The following is a 15,146-nucleotide window of genomic DNA, read 5'->3' on the forward strand; positions in this document are numbered from 1 at the left end:
TTAAATGAAGAGGTTAGGGTTAAGCTTATGCTCCAGCGGTATGCTTTTAATCAAGCTGTACGCCTGTAAATGTTTTTACTTTCATCGATTTGACCTAATTTAACGAGCAGCTGTAATTTTTGCTATTACGATGATGATGATGCTGTTTGTTGATTTCTATTGAATATTTGAGGTTTTACGAGTTAATGAAGAGGTTAGGGTTTAACTTCTGGCTGATCGGTATGCTTTTAATCAATCTAGATATCTGTTGTCTTTTAGTTTCATCAGTTTGACCTAATTTAAACAGAAGCTGTAGTTTGTGCTATTACGATTATTATGATGATGCTGTCGGTTGATTTATGTTGAAATATATGCGATTTTACTAGTTAATGAAAAGGTTTGAGTTTAACTTTTGCTTGAACGGTATGCTTTTAATCAATCTAGATACCTGTTGTCTTTTAATTTCATCAGTTTGTGCTATTACGATGGCGCTGTTAGTTGATTTCTATTGAATATTTGAGATTACAGGAGTTAATTAAGAGGTTAGGATTAAAACTTTGCTCAAACAGTATGCGTTTAATCAGTTTATATACCTGTACGCTTTTAGTTTGTGCTATTACGATGATTATCATGATGTTTTCAGTTGATTTGTATTTAATATTTGAGATCTCACTAGTTAATGAAGAGGTTAGGATTAAACTTTTGGTTGAATGGTGTGCTTTTAATCAATTTGGATACCTGCACTCTTTTAGTTTCATCAATTTGACCTAAATTGGCGGGCAACTTTATTTTGGCTATTATGGTTATGATGATGCTGTCAGTTGATTTCTGTTGAAGGTTTGAGGTTTTACGAGTTAATTTGATTGAAACAAATGGAACTGCTTGCAGTTTTGTGGATTAATTATGAAGATCCGTCACGATGATATGCCTACTTCGAGCAAGATCAAATTTGATGTCAGCGATGAAGAAGAAGAGGAATCTGTTTCCGAAGTAGAAGAAGAAGAAGAAGAATCTGCTTCCGAAGATGTGAGTCATAGTATGCACAATTGCATAATTTCCAGTGCACAAACATAGCATATTACTAGAATACTAGGGCTGTAAACAAACCAAACTGTTACGGAGAATCTCGTTTATGTTCATTTGTTTAATAAATGAACGAACATGAACAAGGAATTTCGTTCGGGTAACTAATGAACGAACACAAGCAGGGGCTATGTTCGTTTACAGATGTTTATGTTCGTTAATGTTTGTTTATGTTTGTTCATTAATGGTTTTTAATTGACTTCTCTAATCTTATCATATAGATTTAAGCAAAATTATTAACTACAAAACAAAAAAAAAATGCATGAGTATTTTGTGATTAATTTGTAAGTAAAATTAACATATGAATACGAGTGTTAAAAAAAGCACCAACACAACTTGGTAGCTGGAGCGAATTGTTGGCATTGACTATTCTTGGTTAGCCAAATCAAATAAAACTTGTTTGTGATCATTTGTGTTCGTGAACCGTTCACAACCAAGTTCATTTTCTTAATGAAGGAACAGGAACAAGAAATTTTGTTCTGTTAGGTGTTTGTGAGCCTTTCGCTTGTCCGCAAAAGCTTAATGAACGAACATGTACAAGATCTTGTTTCGTTTGTTTACAGCCCTGCATGCTACTAATTCCTTTTATATAGAAATTAAAGTGAACTATGATTTATTGAGAATGATGAGCACTGCAAAGAGGAACAAAAGCTATGTCATATGTAACTCACCATTGCACATTTGCACCAGTGTTAATTACATAGTTATGTATGTGATGGAATTACAATAATGGCACTGTTGTGACTGTCTATTTTGCCTGCAAGTTATTTTATGTATTGACATTGAATTTCTTTGTAATAAAGCATGTAATGAATGTGTAATTAGGATGGGGAGAAATTGATTCGAGAGGAACTTGCGGAAAATGCTACATTTGAACAGTTGCTGAAGGCACGTTCAGATGTGTCACATGCGGTTAATAAGAAGCCTAATTTAGAGAGAAAGGGTAAACGAGAGAACAAAAATAGGTATGTCATCTGTGTAAGTTACTCTTTCCATCCGTATTGTTAGTTCACAGAGTTGTTAACGGTTGAGTACGGTTTTTGAATCAGACCAATGGAGATCAGTAGCAAAAAGCCAGTTGGTAGATTTAGAGAAGTCATTCAGGCTCCTAAAAAGGTGAGTAAATGACATGTACCGATTAATTGTGTTATCACTACTTTACTAGTGTTTTCATGTATATTTGTTTTGATCAGGTTGTTCGTTTTGAATCATTATGTGGAACACTTGATGTAGATGGGTAATTACTCTTTTCTCCTAGTTAAATTTTATTAAAGTTAAAAACACAAAGAATAAGCTAATGGTGAGGGTGACATGTTAATGTTACTTTGCTCTTGTGCAAGATCAGTTTATTTTTTGAAAATATATGCAACATATTACTCTCGTATGACGATTAGCTTCCGTTTCACCCACACCCGTGCATGACAATTAGCTTCCTGCTAATATGATGCTTTGTTCTGTCCTGCAGGTTCAAAAAGCGATACAACTTTCTCTATGATAGCGAGCTTCCTGCTGAGAAAGAGGTAATTTTACTGATATCAGAAGCATGTACCCGAATACATGATGTTATATTTTATTAATATTAACTTATAAGTCACTCAGTTTTGTTGAATGTTGTTTCATGATCTTGATAGCGATTAAAGCAGCAGATGAAGAAAACAAAAGATCCAGAAGCGGTTAGTGAGTTGAAAGAACAAGTGGCATGGATTGTAAGTGGTTTTACTAATCAAAACAGTTATTCCAAGTCATGCTACCATTAATATTTGTCATATATATAATTCTTGAATTGGTGGCCTTTTAGGACAAACAATTGAAATTAGCATCCACAAAACGTACCGATAAAGATATACTTGTTAAACACAAGAAGAAGGAAAGAGAAGCAGCAAAACAAGGGAAACAACCTTATTATTTGAAGAAATGTAATCTCTCTCTCTCTCTCTAGTCTCTCTGTGTGTGTGTGTGTAATTTATTTGATGAACACCTTTAATCTTAACTGGTTTTTCTTTCTGTTTTTTTATTTTCTTTTTGCAGCTGAAATCCGAAAACAACAGCTTGCTGAGAAATTCAAGGAGCTCAAGGTAAGCAGTTATTTACATAATTCTGTCTATGGACCTTGACTTTAGTTTTAATGCCAAATGGATATATAGTTTTAGTAAATTTGAAGTCAATATTTTTCGTCAAGGCCCAGAAAACTAACCCGTTTTTATGTTTATAGTAATTTGTATTAAGTACGGGTGTAAATGAGTCGAGCTCGAATTGGTTCAAACTCGGCTTGTTTTGTCTTACGAAAGCTCTAGTTCGGGCACTTAATTGGTTCAAACTCTAACTCGAGCTCGTATTGGTTCATCTCGAGCTAGGCTCAACTTGTTTATTCATGATTAATTAATTTATAAACATTTAATATTGTAGTTATTTAGACATATATTTTGAGAAAAGATTTAACGGGCCTAAGCTCGGCTCGAGCTTGTGAGACGTACCTTGTACAAGCCAAAGCTCGGCTCGAGCTCGTGAGGCATACCTTGTACGAGCCAAAGCTCGACTCGAGCCTCGAGCTCGGCGGTGCAGCATGAAATTAATACATAGAAGTTCAAAAGAGTTAAAACTTAAAAGGCTTGACCTAAATGCGCTTCTCACACATGACTCGAGCTTGGGCTTGACAACTATTCAAGCTTTATTGAAGGCTTGTGTTGTTTCGAGCTTTTATCAATTTGATCTCGAGCAGCTTGCAAGTGGCTTGGCTCGTTTACACGCCTAGTATCAAGTTAATACTTTTTTATAATGCTATTGGCCTGTTTGACCTCAAAGTTTAAATGAACTCTTTCGAGTGATTAACTTGGCTCAAAAATGCAAAACAGAGTATTACAGTTTTCACGAATTAGTGATTTTATATAGATTTTATTTTGATCCAAAATCAACATTATACATTTTAAAATAATGTTATATTTCGTGCACTTGACAAGGCGTCTGGCAAGCTTGAATCCTTTATTGAGAAAAAGAGAAGGAAAAACGCTGCGAAAGACCATAGATTCATGCCATATCGACGACCAAACGACAACCAACAAGAAGCCTAGAAGTATCAATTATTTGTTGTTTTGGTAGTAGCATTATAGCATATCATGTAGTGACCAAACTTAATGCGCTTTAGTTTTGTGTTTGAATTATTTAATTTAAGGTTTAAGATTCATTCTGCTAGCTGTCTTCCTTCTAGAAGCTTTTAACAGTTTGGTATAAAGTCATTTATGTGTGATTTGAAGGTACGTAGAAAACTTGTCTTTGGCATTTGACTGGTTACATGTACCCTTGAACGTACATGTTTCTTTTTAAAGACAGTCTCTTTTGTGATGATTGCATGCTTCTTAAATAATCTTTTTTTTCCTTTTGATGTCACGAAACGAAAAGTGAAGGAATGTTTTGAAGTATTATTTTTTATTTTACATGTACGTTTTTTGTATCATTGATTATGATTATGGCTTGACCGTGCCATTGATTGTAATCTTCTTTAATAACTCTTTAAACATAAGGACTAATCTGACTGTTGGCTCGGGTTGATTCGTACATTAATCGTGCTTGATGTGTGGATTTTGAAGATGCTTATCTTGGCTTGTTTAGTTGATGCAAGAATATGGAAGTAAAATATATGATCATATAAACTTGGAATGGTGTTTAGCATATAAGATCATATTGTCATTATCATGAAATTGACAGTTATAAATTTGGCATGTATGTAGTCATAAACTCATGATACAATCAACACCTTGCTTGTGTATATACATTCACTCGCGTAGCGTACTTTATGCAATTATAATACCTAACACATTTTCGGAGTAGATGATACGAGAATAAAATTGGAGTGCCTGCCTGATAGAGTAGTATACTTGTAAATAATGCTTTTTTTCCCATATATTGAATGATACCAAAATCAAATAAATTTTTTCTTTTAACGGTGTATGCTTACCATCAACCATATTATATGATACACGAATCAGATTTTAGTATTGCCTTTTATAATGTCTCTAAAATTGATTTTTCGTCAGGGTATATCAAATAATATACAAATTAGATTTTAATATCCGTCTTTTAGATTCATAAATCCTAAATAAATGTCTCTGCCTCTCCCCATATTTGATTAACAATTGCGTTGATCTTTGGAATATTGAACTAGCTTGTCGTGCCTTAAAAACTTTTAGCATTTCTTGCTCATTAATTTTGAACTTGTTTAGGATGATTATATTTGGATAAGCATGGCTTAAACTATTCTTATTTTTATTTTTTAAAATTTGTTATACCGTCTTTTAATTTTCAAATCGATAACGACGTTATATGTTTATAAGATTGATACGACTAGCAGACTAACATCATCAAACACTATTTGATAGATACATAAATCCGAAACCCGTACATTATGTACCCGTCAACAATCAACATCATCAAATATTAAGAAAACTTATAATACGCCACTTGACATATCACACATACATGAATGTCTATTAAATTAGTCTTGATCTTAAACCAAGTTGCATATGAAGCCATTAGTTAAACGCATCATAGATAGCAAATAATCATTGATGTCCAACTTAGTTTTTTTGTCATCTTCTTGAAGAAAAAGACTTCTTCATCCCTTGAATTTCATGTTAGGTTTAACATTTTTTTTTTCTTGAAATATGTTTGGCACATGGATGTGACAACATTGTGTAGATACATATGAACCTAGAATATTCAAGTCATGTCTAGCATTGGTTTTCAATGGTGATGGCAACAAATCATTTGAGTCTCATGAAAATATCTAGTGTGACATAATGGTGAAAAACCAAATGATACTAATTATATATGTTAATGGAGATGGCTCCAAAGCATTTGGATCCTCTCAAGAAAATATCTATGTGACTGAAAGATGAAAATCAAATGAGACTAATTATATAGAACAAAATTTAAGAAGGGACTTACGAGAACGTATAATTATTTGTATCTAATGCTCATAAAATGTAGTGGGAGAAAAAACATAGTGTTGCACGGCTACATATTATAGCTAAAACAATCGGTGCAAGTGTTTGTACGCTTTTCATAGCTGTATACTTAAAATTGACTCCGTATTGAATGTCACTTTATATATGAAGAGGAAATTTCAATAGGGAACCAATTTTATGTAGATATCTTTAAGAACACATATTACTTGTAACAATTACTTTTAACTATGATACATAACACTATTATGCAACCGTATAAGAGCTAGACCACCTCTTTTTTTTTTTTTCATTGCTAACTTTTAAGCACTAAATGCATCTATGACAAATTAACGGATAAAAAATCAATTGAAGGTATAAAATCTTGTTTTTAGTTGGAACATTCTCTTATCATTGTAACACGCACAAAATCAATCTCGGTTTCAAGCATCTCAGGTATATACGTCACCTGATTTGTAGTTTTGGTTCGATTTCTTACGGATCCAGATCTGTTTTGGGGACCTACAACATTATGCAAAGGATTCTGTAATCAAAATTGATAGTTATATTGTATGTTTGGTATATCTCTTGGTTTATATTAATACTAAACAAAAAAAATATTACAAACAATCAAATAGATCAACAAATTGCAACACATCACCAAACACAACTTATAAAAATGTACAACTTGCTTATTACTGCTTCTCAGTCTCACTTCACTACATATATCATACACACATGCTATAAACTTACTAGCAAAAAAGGTTACATGCAAATCAAAAAAGTTGCTTCTAACCTCATTCAAACAAACAAAATTTATAAATCTTCACTTAGGGAGTATGGCAACACTATCCACACACAGACCGCCTTTAGTATGCGTACAATCGATTTGCGTCATCGAAAAGTTAATTTTCATCGGCACCTTCGAATCTTTAACAACAAAATCACCCGCCCGATAAAGATTCCATTTTCCTGGATCGGTCAATAAGTAGCATTGACTAACCGCCTTTTGACCATCTGAAGTTGAGAGCTGGAACTTCACGGGTTTTATATCCCAGCCATGGACATGGTCCGAGTTGCACACTCGTCGACCGAACCTCCTGCCTGACCGCCCGAGCTGCAGACGGAAGTAGTGTGTGTATGTCCCACACGGAAAAGGAAAATCCATCTCACCGTCAACTTCGAACCACCATGTTTGTTGGAGATAAGCCAAGGAATGGAATCTAACAAAACAAAAATGAAAAATACAAATTGTTGTTGTCATTTGTTATAATCATTTTCTTGCATTATTATGCTGCAAAATATCTTCTTTTTTTTTCAAAGTAAGCATGAACCACAAATATGAATAAAAATATCATAAACGCGATATATACAATTAAAATTAAAGAAGCCGAAAAATAACTCAAAATCTCGCCTAGATAAATTTTTTTTATTAAACGAGTCCATTATTTATATACTTTTTATTTATTACATTAAAAACATATTTACATAATAATTATTAAATAAAATTATAATAAAAATAACTAAATAATATATACTATGTTATGTATAACAATCATAATTCATAATCATAATCGCATATATATAAAAACAATTAGAAATGTATATAAATTAATTTATAAATAATAAATGGGTCGAGAGTCGAGACCCTTACCTAGATTCCTCGGTAGAGATCCAGCTCCAGTATCTACGATCGTCAATACCCGTTATTGCTAATCCACTAGAAGATATTAGCACACAAGCTTTTCCTGTTCCTTTATCCAACCAAACTTTCTACAAAAAAAAAATCCAAAATAATATCAAGAATCTGCTTAAAAAAACCAAGATCACAACATCTGGATTTATGATCATAACTAAACTCAATCAAGTATAACCCGGATTTTAATTTCATAATTAGGGGATGTTTGGAGGTGCATTTAAGCTAAAAGTTGTGATATGTACAATTTCCTAATTCCTAACTTGAGGAACCTGAATAATTGCTTATTATTAATTCAAGCTTTAGAAATCAAACTGAAAACCAGCTGAACTTTAGCTCTCTGTATGATCCCTAATTCTTATTATTCAAGTAACAATCAAAATCTTGATCTACCAATCAAATTCAAGAGTTTAACACAATCACCAAATTTCACACAAATTATAATCCAAGTCAGCAACTTTATCCAAAACCCAAATCAAAACAAATCAAGAAACCACTTCTAACTACACAAAACATATAATTTGAAATCAAAATAAAAAAAATTGTAAGCAAACCTTAGTGCCAGCATCAATGGAAGTGGGTGTAGACAATCTTGCATAAATATCCTTCTTACAAAGAGTTGAAGAAAAGTTATTGCTATTATCAAAGACCCTTGAAATAATCAACTGATAATTGTTGGGTAGTTTCAAGTCCCAGACAAAATCAGCCAATGATGCATAACGAAAAGCACGGTTAATAGAGGCAAGTCTGCATATTTGTTGTGGGTTTAAGTTTACAAGAACAGAAGCCACCACACTCTCCGGCAAGTCGCCGAGACTGGGCTCCGCCGGAGATGAAGTGGTGCTGCTGTTGCAGAGGAGAAGGAAGGTTGAGAACCCAGATCCCATTGATGGGAAGGAAGATGACGAATTGAATAAAGGAAGTTGTTTTGTTTATTTATTAAGGGTGTTTGGGATTCCTTATTTAAGTTTGAAAAGGCCAGCTTGTTATAAGTATAAGTTGAAAAGTAGTTGTGACTTTCTAAGAAGGAATTTCTACAAAGGGCGTTTGGATTAACTTATAAGTCAATAAGTTAAATAAGTTGGGTTTTAAAAAATATTTGGTTTTGTAGTTTATTTAGGGCATGTTTGGAATTGAGTTTAAAAAATGTTTAGTGGGGCTTTTTCAAAAAGCCATTTTAAAAAGTCAGAATTTGAGATTTTTGAAAAAATGTTTTTCAACCTTTTGAAAAATCTGAAAAATAATTTTTTTTTGTACTTGCCAAACACATTTTAATTTTTTAGCCTTTTGAAAATACCAATAAACATTTTTCAAACTCAATCCCGGATGTAATAGTTAAAGAGAGTTGAATAAAGAAAGTTGTTTCATATTAATTACTAAAAGAGGAATTTATACCCAAAAAGAGTACAAATTATGTATACCCGTCCTTCATTTTCATCTCTATAGCTAAACTAAAAAAATTACATTTTTCTCTTATGCTTAATTAAATAATATTTTTTTCATACTTTTATCATTACAGTTTCCTTCTTTTTTACTCACAAACAATTTCAACAAATATTAAAAAATAAGTGGGGCAAGCAAGTTTCCCCCAAATTTACAAAAGAGCAAAGTGCTCTTTTCGTCCTTGTGGTTTGACAAATAATGCGAATTTAGTCCAAAAGGTTTATTTTTTGCATATGGACCCTCCACGTTTCCCAATTCTTGCCAATTACATCCAAATCACTGACTCCGTTAAATTGAATCGTTAACTCAGGGGTAGACATGTCTTTTCACTATTTATTTATTACATGAGTACAGTGCCAAAATCGTCCATGAAGTTTGGTCACATTTGCTAATTTCGTCCAAAATTATTTTTTTTCGCAATTAGACCCTCGATGTTTCCCAACTATTGTCAATTTCGTCCAATTTGTTAACTCGGTCTAAATTTAACGTTAACTCAAGGGTGTTACTGTCCTTTTACATATTCTTTTTACATTGTTATTATTATTACCTTGAGCTAAACCTCTTATATGACTAAAAATAAAGAAGAATAAACAAACGGATAATATATTGGATTCAAGGCTCAAGCATAGGAATCGTGAAATGTTATATATGTTAAGGATGAGCAAAATCGGTACCGGTACCGAGATCGGTACCGATTCGGTACCGAGATCGGTACCGATTCGGTACCGTCGGTACCAAGGTTTTGGCACTTTTGGTACCGTTGGACGAAATTCGCAAATATGACCAAACCTTATAGACGATTTTGGCACTTTACTCGTATAATAAATAAATAGTGAAAGGCATGTCTACCCATGACTTAACGATTAATTTAACGAGGTTAGTGATTTGGATGTAATTGGCAAGAATTGAGAAACATGGAGGGTCCATATGTAAAAAATAAACTTTTTGGACTAAATTCGCATTATTTGCCAAACCACAAGGACGAAAATGACACTTTACTCTTTACAAAAAATCATCAACTTTTTTCATCATTCACTCACAAGTCACAACCACTCTTAACCATATCCTATAATTTAAAAAAAAACACATCTCACAAAGTTTTAGGAGATGGATTAGTTTGTTACGCTTAGGGGTTCAAACGAGCCAGGCCGACCTCAGGATTAATTAGGCTCGAGCTCGAGCTCGACTCGTTTCGATCTCTAATAATTGAATTCGAGCTCAGATCGTGAATAGTTTTTCAAATTCGAGCTCGGCTCGGGTTTGACTCACTTACCATTTCTTAATTAATTTATATATATTTATAATTATTTTTTATATTTTATTTCAATTATAATTTTATATGTAACATAATATATTTTGTTTAGTTTAGTTTCTTTATAACATTATATAGATTAATTAATTATATATAAGCATATATTATAAAAATTATAATAATGACATGCTCATTTATGTTTGCGAGCCGGCTAGAGCTCGATAAGTGAAGCTCAAGCTCGTTTATTAAATGAGCTTAAATTTTAGGCTCGGGAGGCTCATTTAAGCTAGGCTCGCTCGAACTTTTTCACAAGCTGATCTCGAGCAACTCGGCTCATTTACACTCCTTTACGCTGGTATATTCGATGTTGCATATGTGAATCACTACCACGTTGGTTGGGAAGTTGTGAATACTTGACGTAGATGGGGAACACCTAGACAAGGTTAATTATAGGGAAATTAATTTTTGAGAAATTATATATAGGGCAAGTATCATAATTTTACTAATGTCTATAATAAAATCCGTGAATATCAATGTAAATTAAGAGAATGAATGTTCAAATACTAGAGTATTTAAAAAAATTCTTCAATATATATGCATCGTTTACATTAAATCTCGTTATCCAAGGTATCTATCTTCATGAAAAACACAATCAAATTCACAAGATTCAGTGAAAAACCATGAAAATCTGATTTGTTCAAGTTGGATTGACTTGCTTTGAGTTTGATAGATTCAAAGTTATATTAACGTTGAAGAAAGTTGTCTCGACGCCTAGACCGGTGTTTACAATACTCGGTAATGGGAATACTCTTAGGAAAACAACCCGCATGCATTCATTATTAGGTTTGAAGTCGATCAAGCTAAAAATCAAATGGAACCAAAATTGATAAAGCAAGAATCAAGTTACAAATTCAATTTTTTTTCGGTTTTAGTTCAAAATCGAATTGGTAACTTGGTTTTTGGTTTCTACTAAAATATGAATTCGGGTTAAATTAAATAACAAATAATGTTTATTTAATTTTATCATTTACTCCATTTAAGTTTCAATCTTACTTGATCATATTTAGTTCAACTCAAAATCCATTGTTGTGGATCAATATGGAGTTATTTTAAATCAATTTGCCTTATATAAAATAAAAAGAATGCAAGAAAAGAAACAAAAACCTTTTTTGTGTTCTCTGCCTACTCTATTATTCTGATTTGGCAAAGCTATTAGATTTGTTCTCTTTTGGGCACTTTCGGCAACCCGGTGATGTGTTAAAAGGATTAAAAGAGCCAAAAGAAAGTACTCCACACATGTGTAAGACTTCCAAATGCTCTAAACTATTATTTATAAACTGTTTTCTTAAATTATTGCATCTTATGTAATCATTAACATAAGATGTTTCATGATCTCCACTTTAACACAGGATTTATTTGAGAGATTGTCAAAGAAAGTTGGTATAATGCGGATAAATTTGAAACGTCACAGTAATGGTATGTAACAATAACAATTGAACGACTTTATGAAATAAGTGAAACCAACATATAACTAAGATTGGTCTTAAATGTTTTGAGTTTGGTAGGTTTAGATCAAAACATATCTTAAACAATGAAATCATAATAATTATTTTTTTGTCACGTATTATTAGACATCATACTATTATTTGTATATAAAAAAAAAGATCGAGATAAGAGCGGTAGAAAGTAATGATCATTTTCATGGTTGAGTTATGAGAAATGAAAGTTGGTGTGACGTTAATGTGACCATTAGTATGGAGTGAAAAACACGCCCACGGTCATAGTCATCATAATTAACGGTCTCCAATCTCCATCTATGTATTTATTATTCTTTCTCTTGGTGTTTAAGGCTCGTGCTAATATATGTCTAGCAAAGTTGCTTTCAATGGTTTTAAAGATTGGAAAGATGTGTTTCCATCTTCCTCTTTAATGATGTGGAACTTTCAAGGACCCTAGTCCATATAAAAAGTATCACTTTCTAATAAAAAAAATATACAAAAATTCAAAAGTGACATATTACGAATGGTATTTCTAAGAAGAGGGTGAGGTGTTTGTGGTGATGGCTAGGAATACAAAACAAAAGAGTAAGAAATACTGCTCAGAGAGTTCCTATGTGAGTCACACTTATCACTTATTGAACAACTTGCTACTAGTGGCAATTTGTTAGCACGTGAACTTTCGATGATAGTGTAGCTTGCTATTGATGGTAAGTTACCATTGATGATGATACTTGGTACTAACGAAGCAACTAGGTCTTGATAACAAGTTGCCATTGAAGATCACTAGTGGTAACCAGAGGTGCACAAACCGGTTTAAAACTCAAAACCGGTTTGGTTTGGTCAACAAAAGTCAAAATCGGTTTATGATCGGTTTCGGTTCGGGTTGATACCAGTTTCTTACAATGTTACGATCGGTTTTGATTCGGGTTTTGACCGGTTTTGGCCTATTTCGGTTCGGTTAACCGGTTTTGGTGGAGAAAATTACAAACCGGTTCCGAACCTACGGTTTCAATCGGTTCCAAACCGGTTCGGTTTCGGTTCAGTTTTCGGGTCGGGTCGGTTAACCGGTTTATTTGTCCACCTCTGGTGGTAACACCACTACAAAAGATAAAAGTATAACTTGAGCAATATAGAGGGAGGGTGGCAAAGCTACTCACGGATCCCTTATCCGATCTGCGGATCGTCGAAGACATCCGCATCCAATGGATCCATCAACCAACCCGCGGATCATCAAAAGACATCCGCTCAAAGAATAAGTGGATTGGTGAAGCCATGCACAATCCAAGACGCTTCGTGGAACTCTGTCATAACCCTCGGACGGTCACGCGAACATCCGCGGAAGGAATCCACAAATAATTCAAGGGATTCATCATACGCATGATTCTCACGTGATATGGAAGAGCAGTTGTAACAAACTACTTCTAGAAGATTCCCTCAAAACCTCCTGATAGCGACATCGGCCAATGGAAAGAGGACACCTGGACACATAATGGCCATCCCACGACGTGCACAGATAATGGCTACACCATAAGCGGGTCCAGGCTGTCATATCCAATATAGGCCCGACACGTGTCCATTCAGGCAGAGAAGGAATAACTTGATAGTGACAACTCCATCAATCACCTTCCCTCCCCCTTCGACTATAAATACGAAGATCATCTCTTCAAGGTATTCAGTCACACTCTCAAGCCTTAAGCAATTACATATTGTGTCTTACTTTATTCCGATCAAAGTACGATACTTATTCTCACGCCGGAGGGTGGTTACAGGAAGACCCCCCACTCTGTCCTTCCCGTAACGAGACTTAACGGTGTTCTGTTTTGCAGGCGTCAGCTTGGATCTGTTCTCATTACTTCAGCATAATCTTATCTGGGGAAACACCCGGGCGGACTACCCAGTTCGATATAGTGTTTCTTCATTGGCGCCATCCGGTTTTAGCTAGATACACGGTTTTCTACGGTTTTTTCGATTCACAGTAATCTGAAGATGAGCCAGAACCAACAGCCATCTGCTGCTCCAGCAAGGCCCCGTCGTACTAAAATTCTGGACGAATCAGTCCACGCAGGACAAGTGTCGGGGGAACCTCGCTGGGGCACCAGAACTTCGGTCTTCGAAAATAGGACCGGAGAAGTTGCAAGGTTTGACGACTTTGCACCACGCAGGAACACCAGAACCCCGGTCCGGGAAGACTGGACCGGAGAGTTCCCGAGGCACAAAGTCACTGAGATACAACGAACCACTCAAACTCCAACTCTGGAAGACGGAGCTGGAGAGTTTCCCAGATATGATGGGGATGAAACGAGAGCTTATCAGGCCAGATCTGGTAAAAGCATCCTCACCCCAGAAGAGTGGTACCAACAGAAGAAACAGCGGCTGAAAGAGGAATATGAGCGAAGAGTAAGGCGAGATCAGGTCCAAGCCAGGACGCTGACGTACGACTCGCCATCTCCGCCTCCGCCACCAGTACGACGCACTCAAGATCTAGAGTTGGAAGACAACTCTCGATGCTGGTCGTTCACTGGAAAAGAGCCGCGAAAGAAGTTATCTCACCCAGCGTACTCTGTCCCACAGAACCCCACGGGATACTCGACAGAAAGAAATGTTTCAGGAGGAAGATTACGCGAGTGATGGTAGTTAGGACTATGGTAGGGAAACCTCCAGTCGTCCCAAGCCGCTAGTCAATCATGCTGAATACTTCAGCGATGCGGAAGAAGACTTCACCAAGCCATACCGCCCCGCTGCATTCGCGGAAAAATCGAAGTTCATTCCGCAGATAGCAACCGCTCCTTTCCCAACTAACATCAAGATCCCGAGCAATTTGGGAAAATACAATGGCATGACTGATCCAAGGGATCACCTGTTGAACTTCATAGCGGTTGGGGGAGTAAGCGGACGGACCCTGCCCTATTGGTGTCATATGTTCACATTGACACTAACAGGAGCAACCAGAGAATGGTTTGAGAAACTACCGGACGGTCAAATTAGCAGCTGGGTCGACCTGGTAGCAAAGTTCTCGCAGCATTTCAGTCAGCAACGTAAACACACCAGAGATGCGTCGGAAATCCTGAGTGTTATCTGACGAGATAACGAATCACTGGAAAACTTCATCACCAGGTTCAACAACGAGAGCTTGAATATTGGTGGAATCAGTGAAGACATGTTATGGGGAGCGTTCCGGGTAAACGCAAGGAGTCTGAGATGGTCAGATGTTTGACAGGCCGGGACGGAATGCCCCAGACCTAGGACGCGATCATATC

General features: G+C 35.3%; 2 protein-coding genes across 2 annotated transcripts; one reads left to right on the forward strand and one right to left on the reverse strand.

Annotated features, from left to right (window-relative positions):
• The first annotated feature begins 873 nt into the window (after window positions 1-873).
• LOC143591860 (uncharacterized) lies at window positions 874-4,179 on the forward strand. The gene is made up of 9 exons (XM_077071935.1): window positions 874-1,005; window positions 1,888-2,027; window positions 2,112-2,178; window positions 2,256-2,299; window positions 2,528-2,582; window positions 2,694-2,768; window positions 2,861-2,978; window positions 3,091-3,137; window positions 4,020-4,179. Exons 1-9 carry the CDS (start codon window positions 883-885, stop codon window positions 4,128-4,130), a joined length of 780 nt encoding a protein of 259 aa, XP_076928050.1. The 5' UTR covers window positions 874-882; the 3' UTR covers window positions 4,131-4,179.
• Window positions 4,180-6,709: 2,530 nt separating this feature from the next.
• On the reverse strand, window positions 6,710-8,582 carry LOC143591862 (F-box protein PP2-A13-like). The gene is made up of 3 exons (XM_077071936.1): window positions 8,250-8,582; window positions 7,654-7,772; window positions 6,710-7,222 (listed from the first exon to the last, which is right to left on the reverse strand). Exons 1-3 carry the CDS (start codon window positions 8,580-8,582, stop codon window positions 6,826-6,828), a joined length of 849 nt encoding a protein of 282 aa, XP_076928051.1. The 3' UTR covers window positions 6,710-6,825.
• Window positions 8,583-15,146: the final 6,564 nt, after the last annotated feature.

This window comes from Bidens hawaiensis, unplaced genomic scaffold, assembly GCF_021521415.1.
Source record: "Bidens hawaiensis isolate Kalapana, Puna unplaced genomic scaffold, B.hawaiensis_p1.1 tig00040103_1, whole genome shotgun sequence".
Classification (NCBI taxonomy): domain Eukaryota; kingdom Viridiplantae; phylum Streptophyta; class Magnoliopsida; order Asterales; family Asteraceae; genus Bidens; species Bidens hawaiensis.

Excerpts from the sequence above, each read along its gene's own strand:
- LOC143591862 (XM_077071936.1), bottom strand. The coding sequence starts at position 8,582 with ATGGGATCTGGGTTCTCAACCTTCCTTCTCCTCTGCAACAGCAGCACC. Across the intron at positions 7,773-8,249 it reads CCATTGATGCTGGCACTAAG|AAAGTTTGGTTGGATAAAGG; the intron begins GTTTGCTTACAA and ends TTTTTTTTGTAG. Across the intron at positions 7,223-7,653 it reads ATCTCTACCGAGGAATCTAG|ATTCCATTCCTTGGCTTATC; the intron begins GTAAGGGTCTCG and ends TTGTTTTGTTAG.
- LOC143591860 (XM_077071935.1), top strand. The coding sequence starts at position 883 with ATGAAGATCCGTCACGATGATATGCCTACTTCGAGCAAGATCAAATTT. Across the intron at positions 2,028-2,111 it reads AAACGAGAGAACAAAAATAG|ACCAATGGAGATCAGTAGCA; the intron begins GTATGTCATCTG and ends TTTTTGAATCAG. Across the intron at positions 2,583-2,693 it reads AGCTTCCTGCTGAGAAAGAG|CGATTAAAGCAGCAGATGAA; the intron begins GTAATTTTACTG and ends TGATCTTGATAG.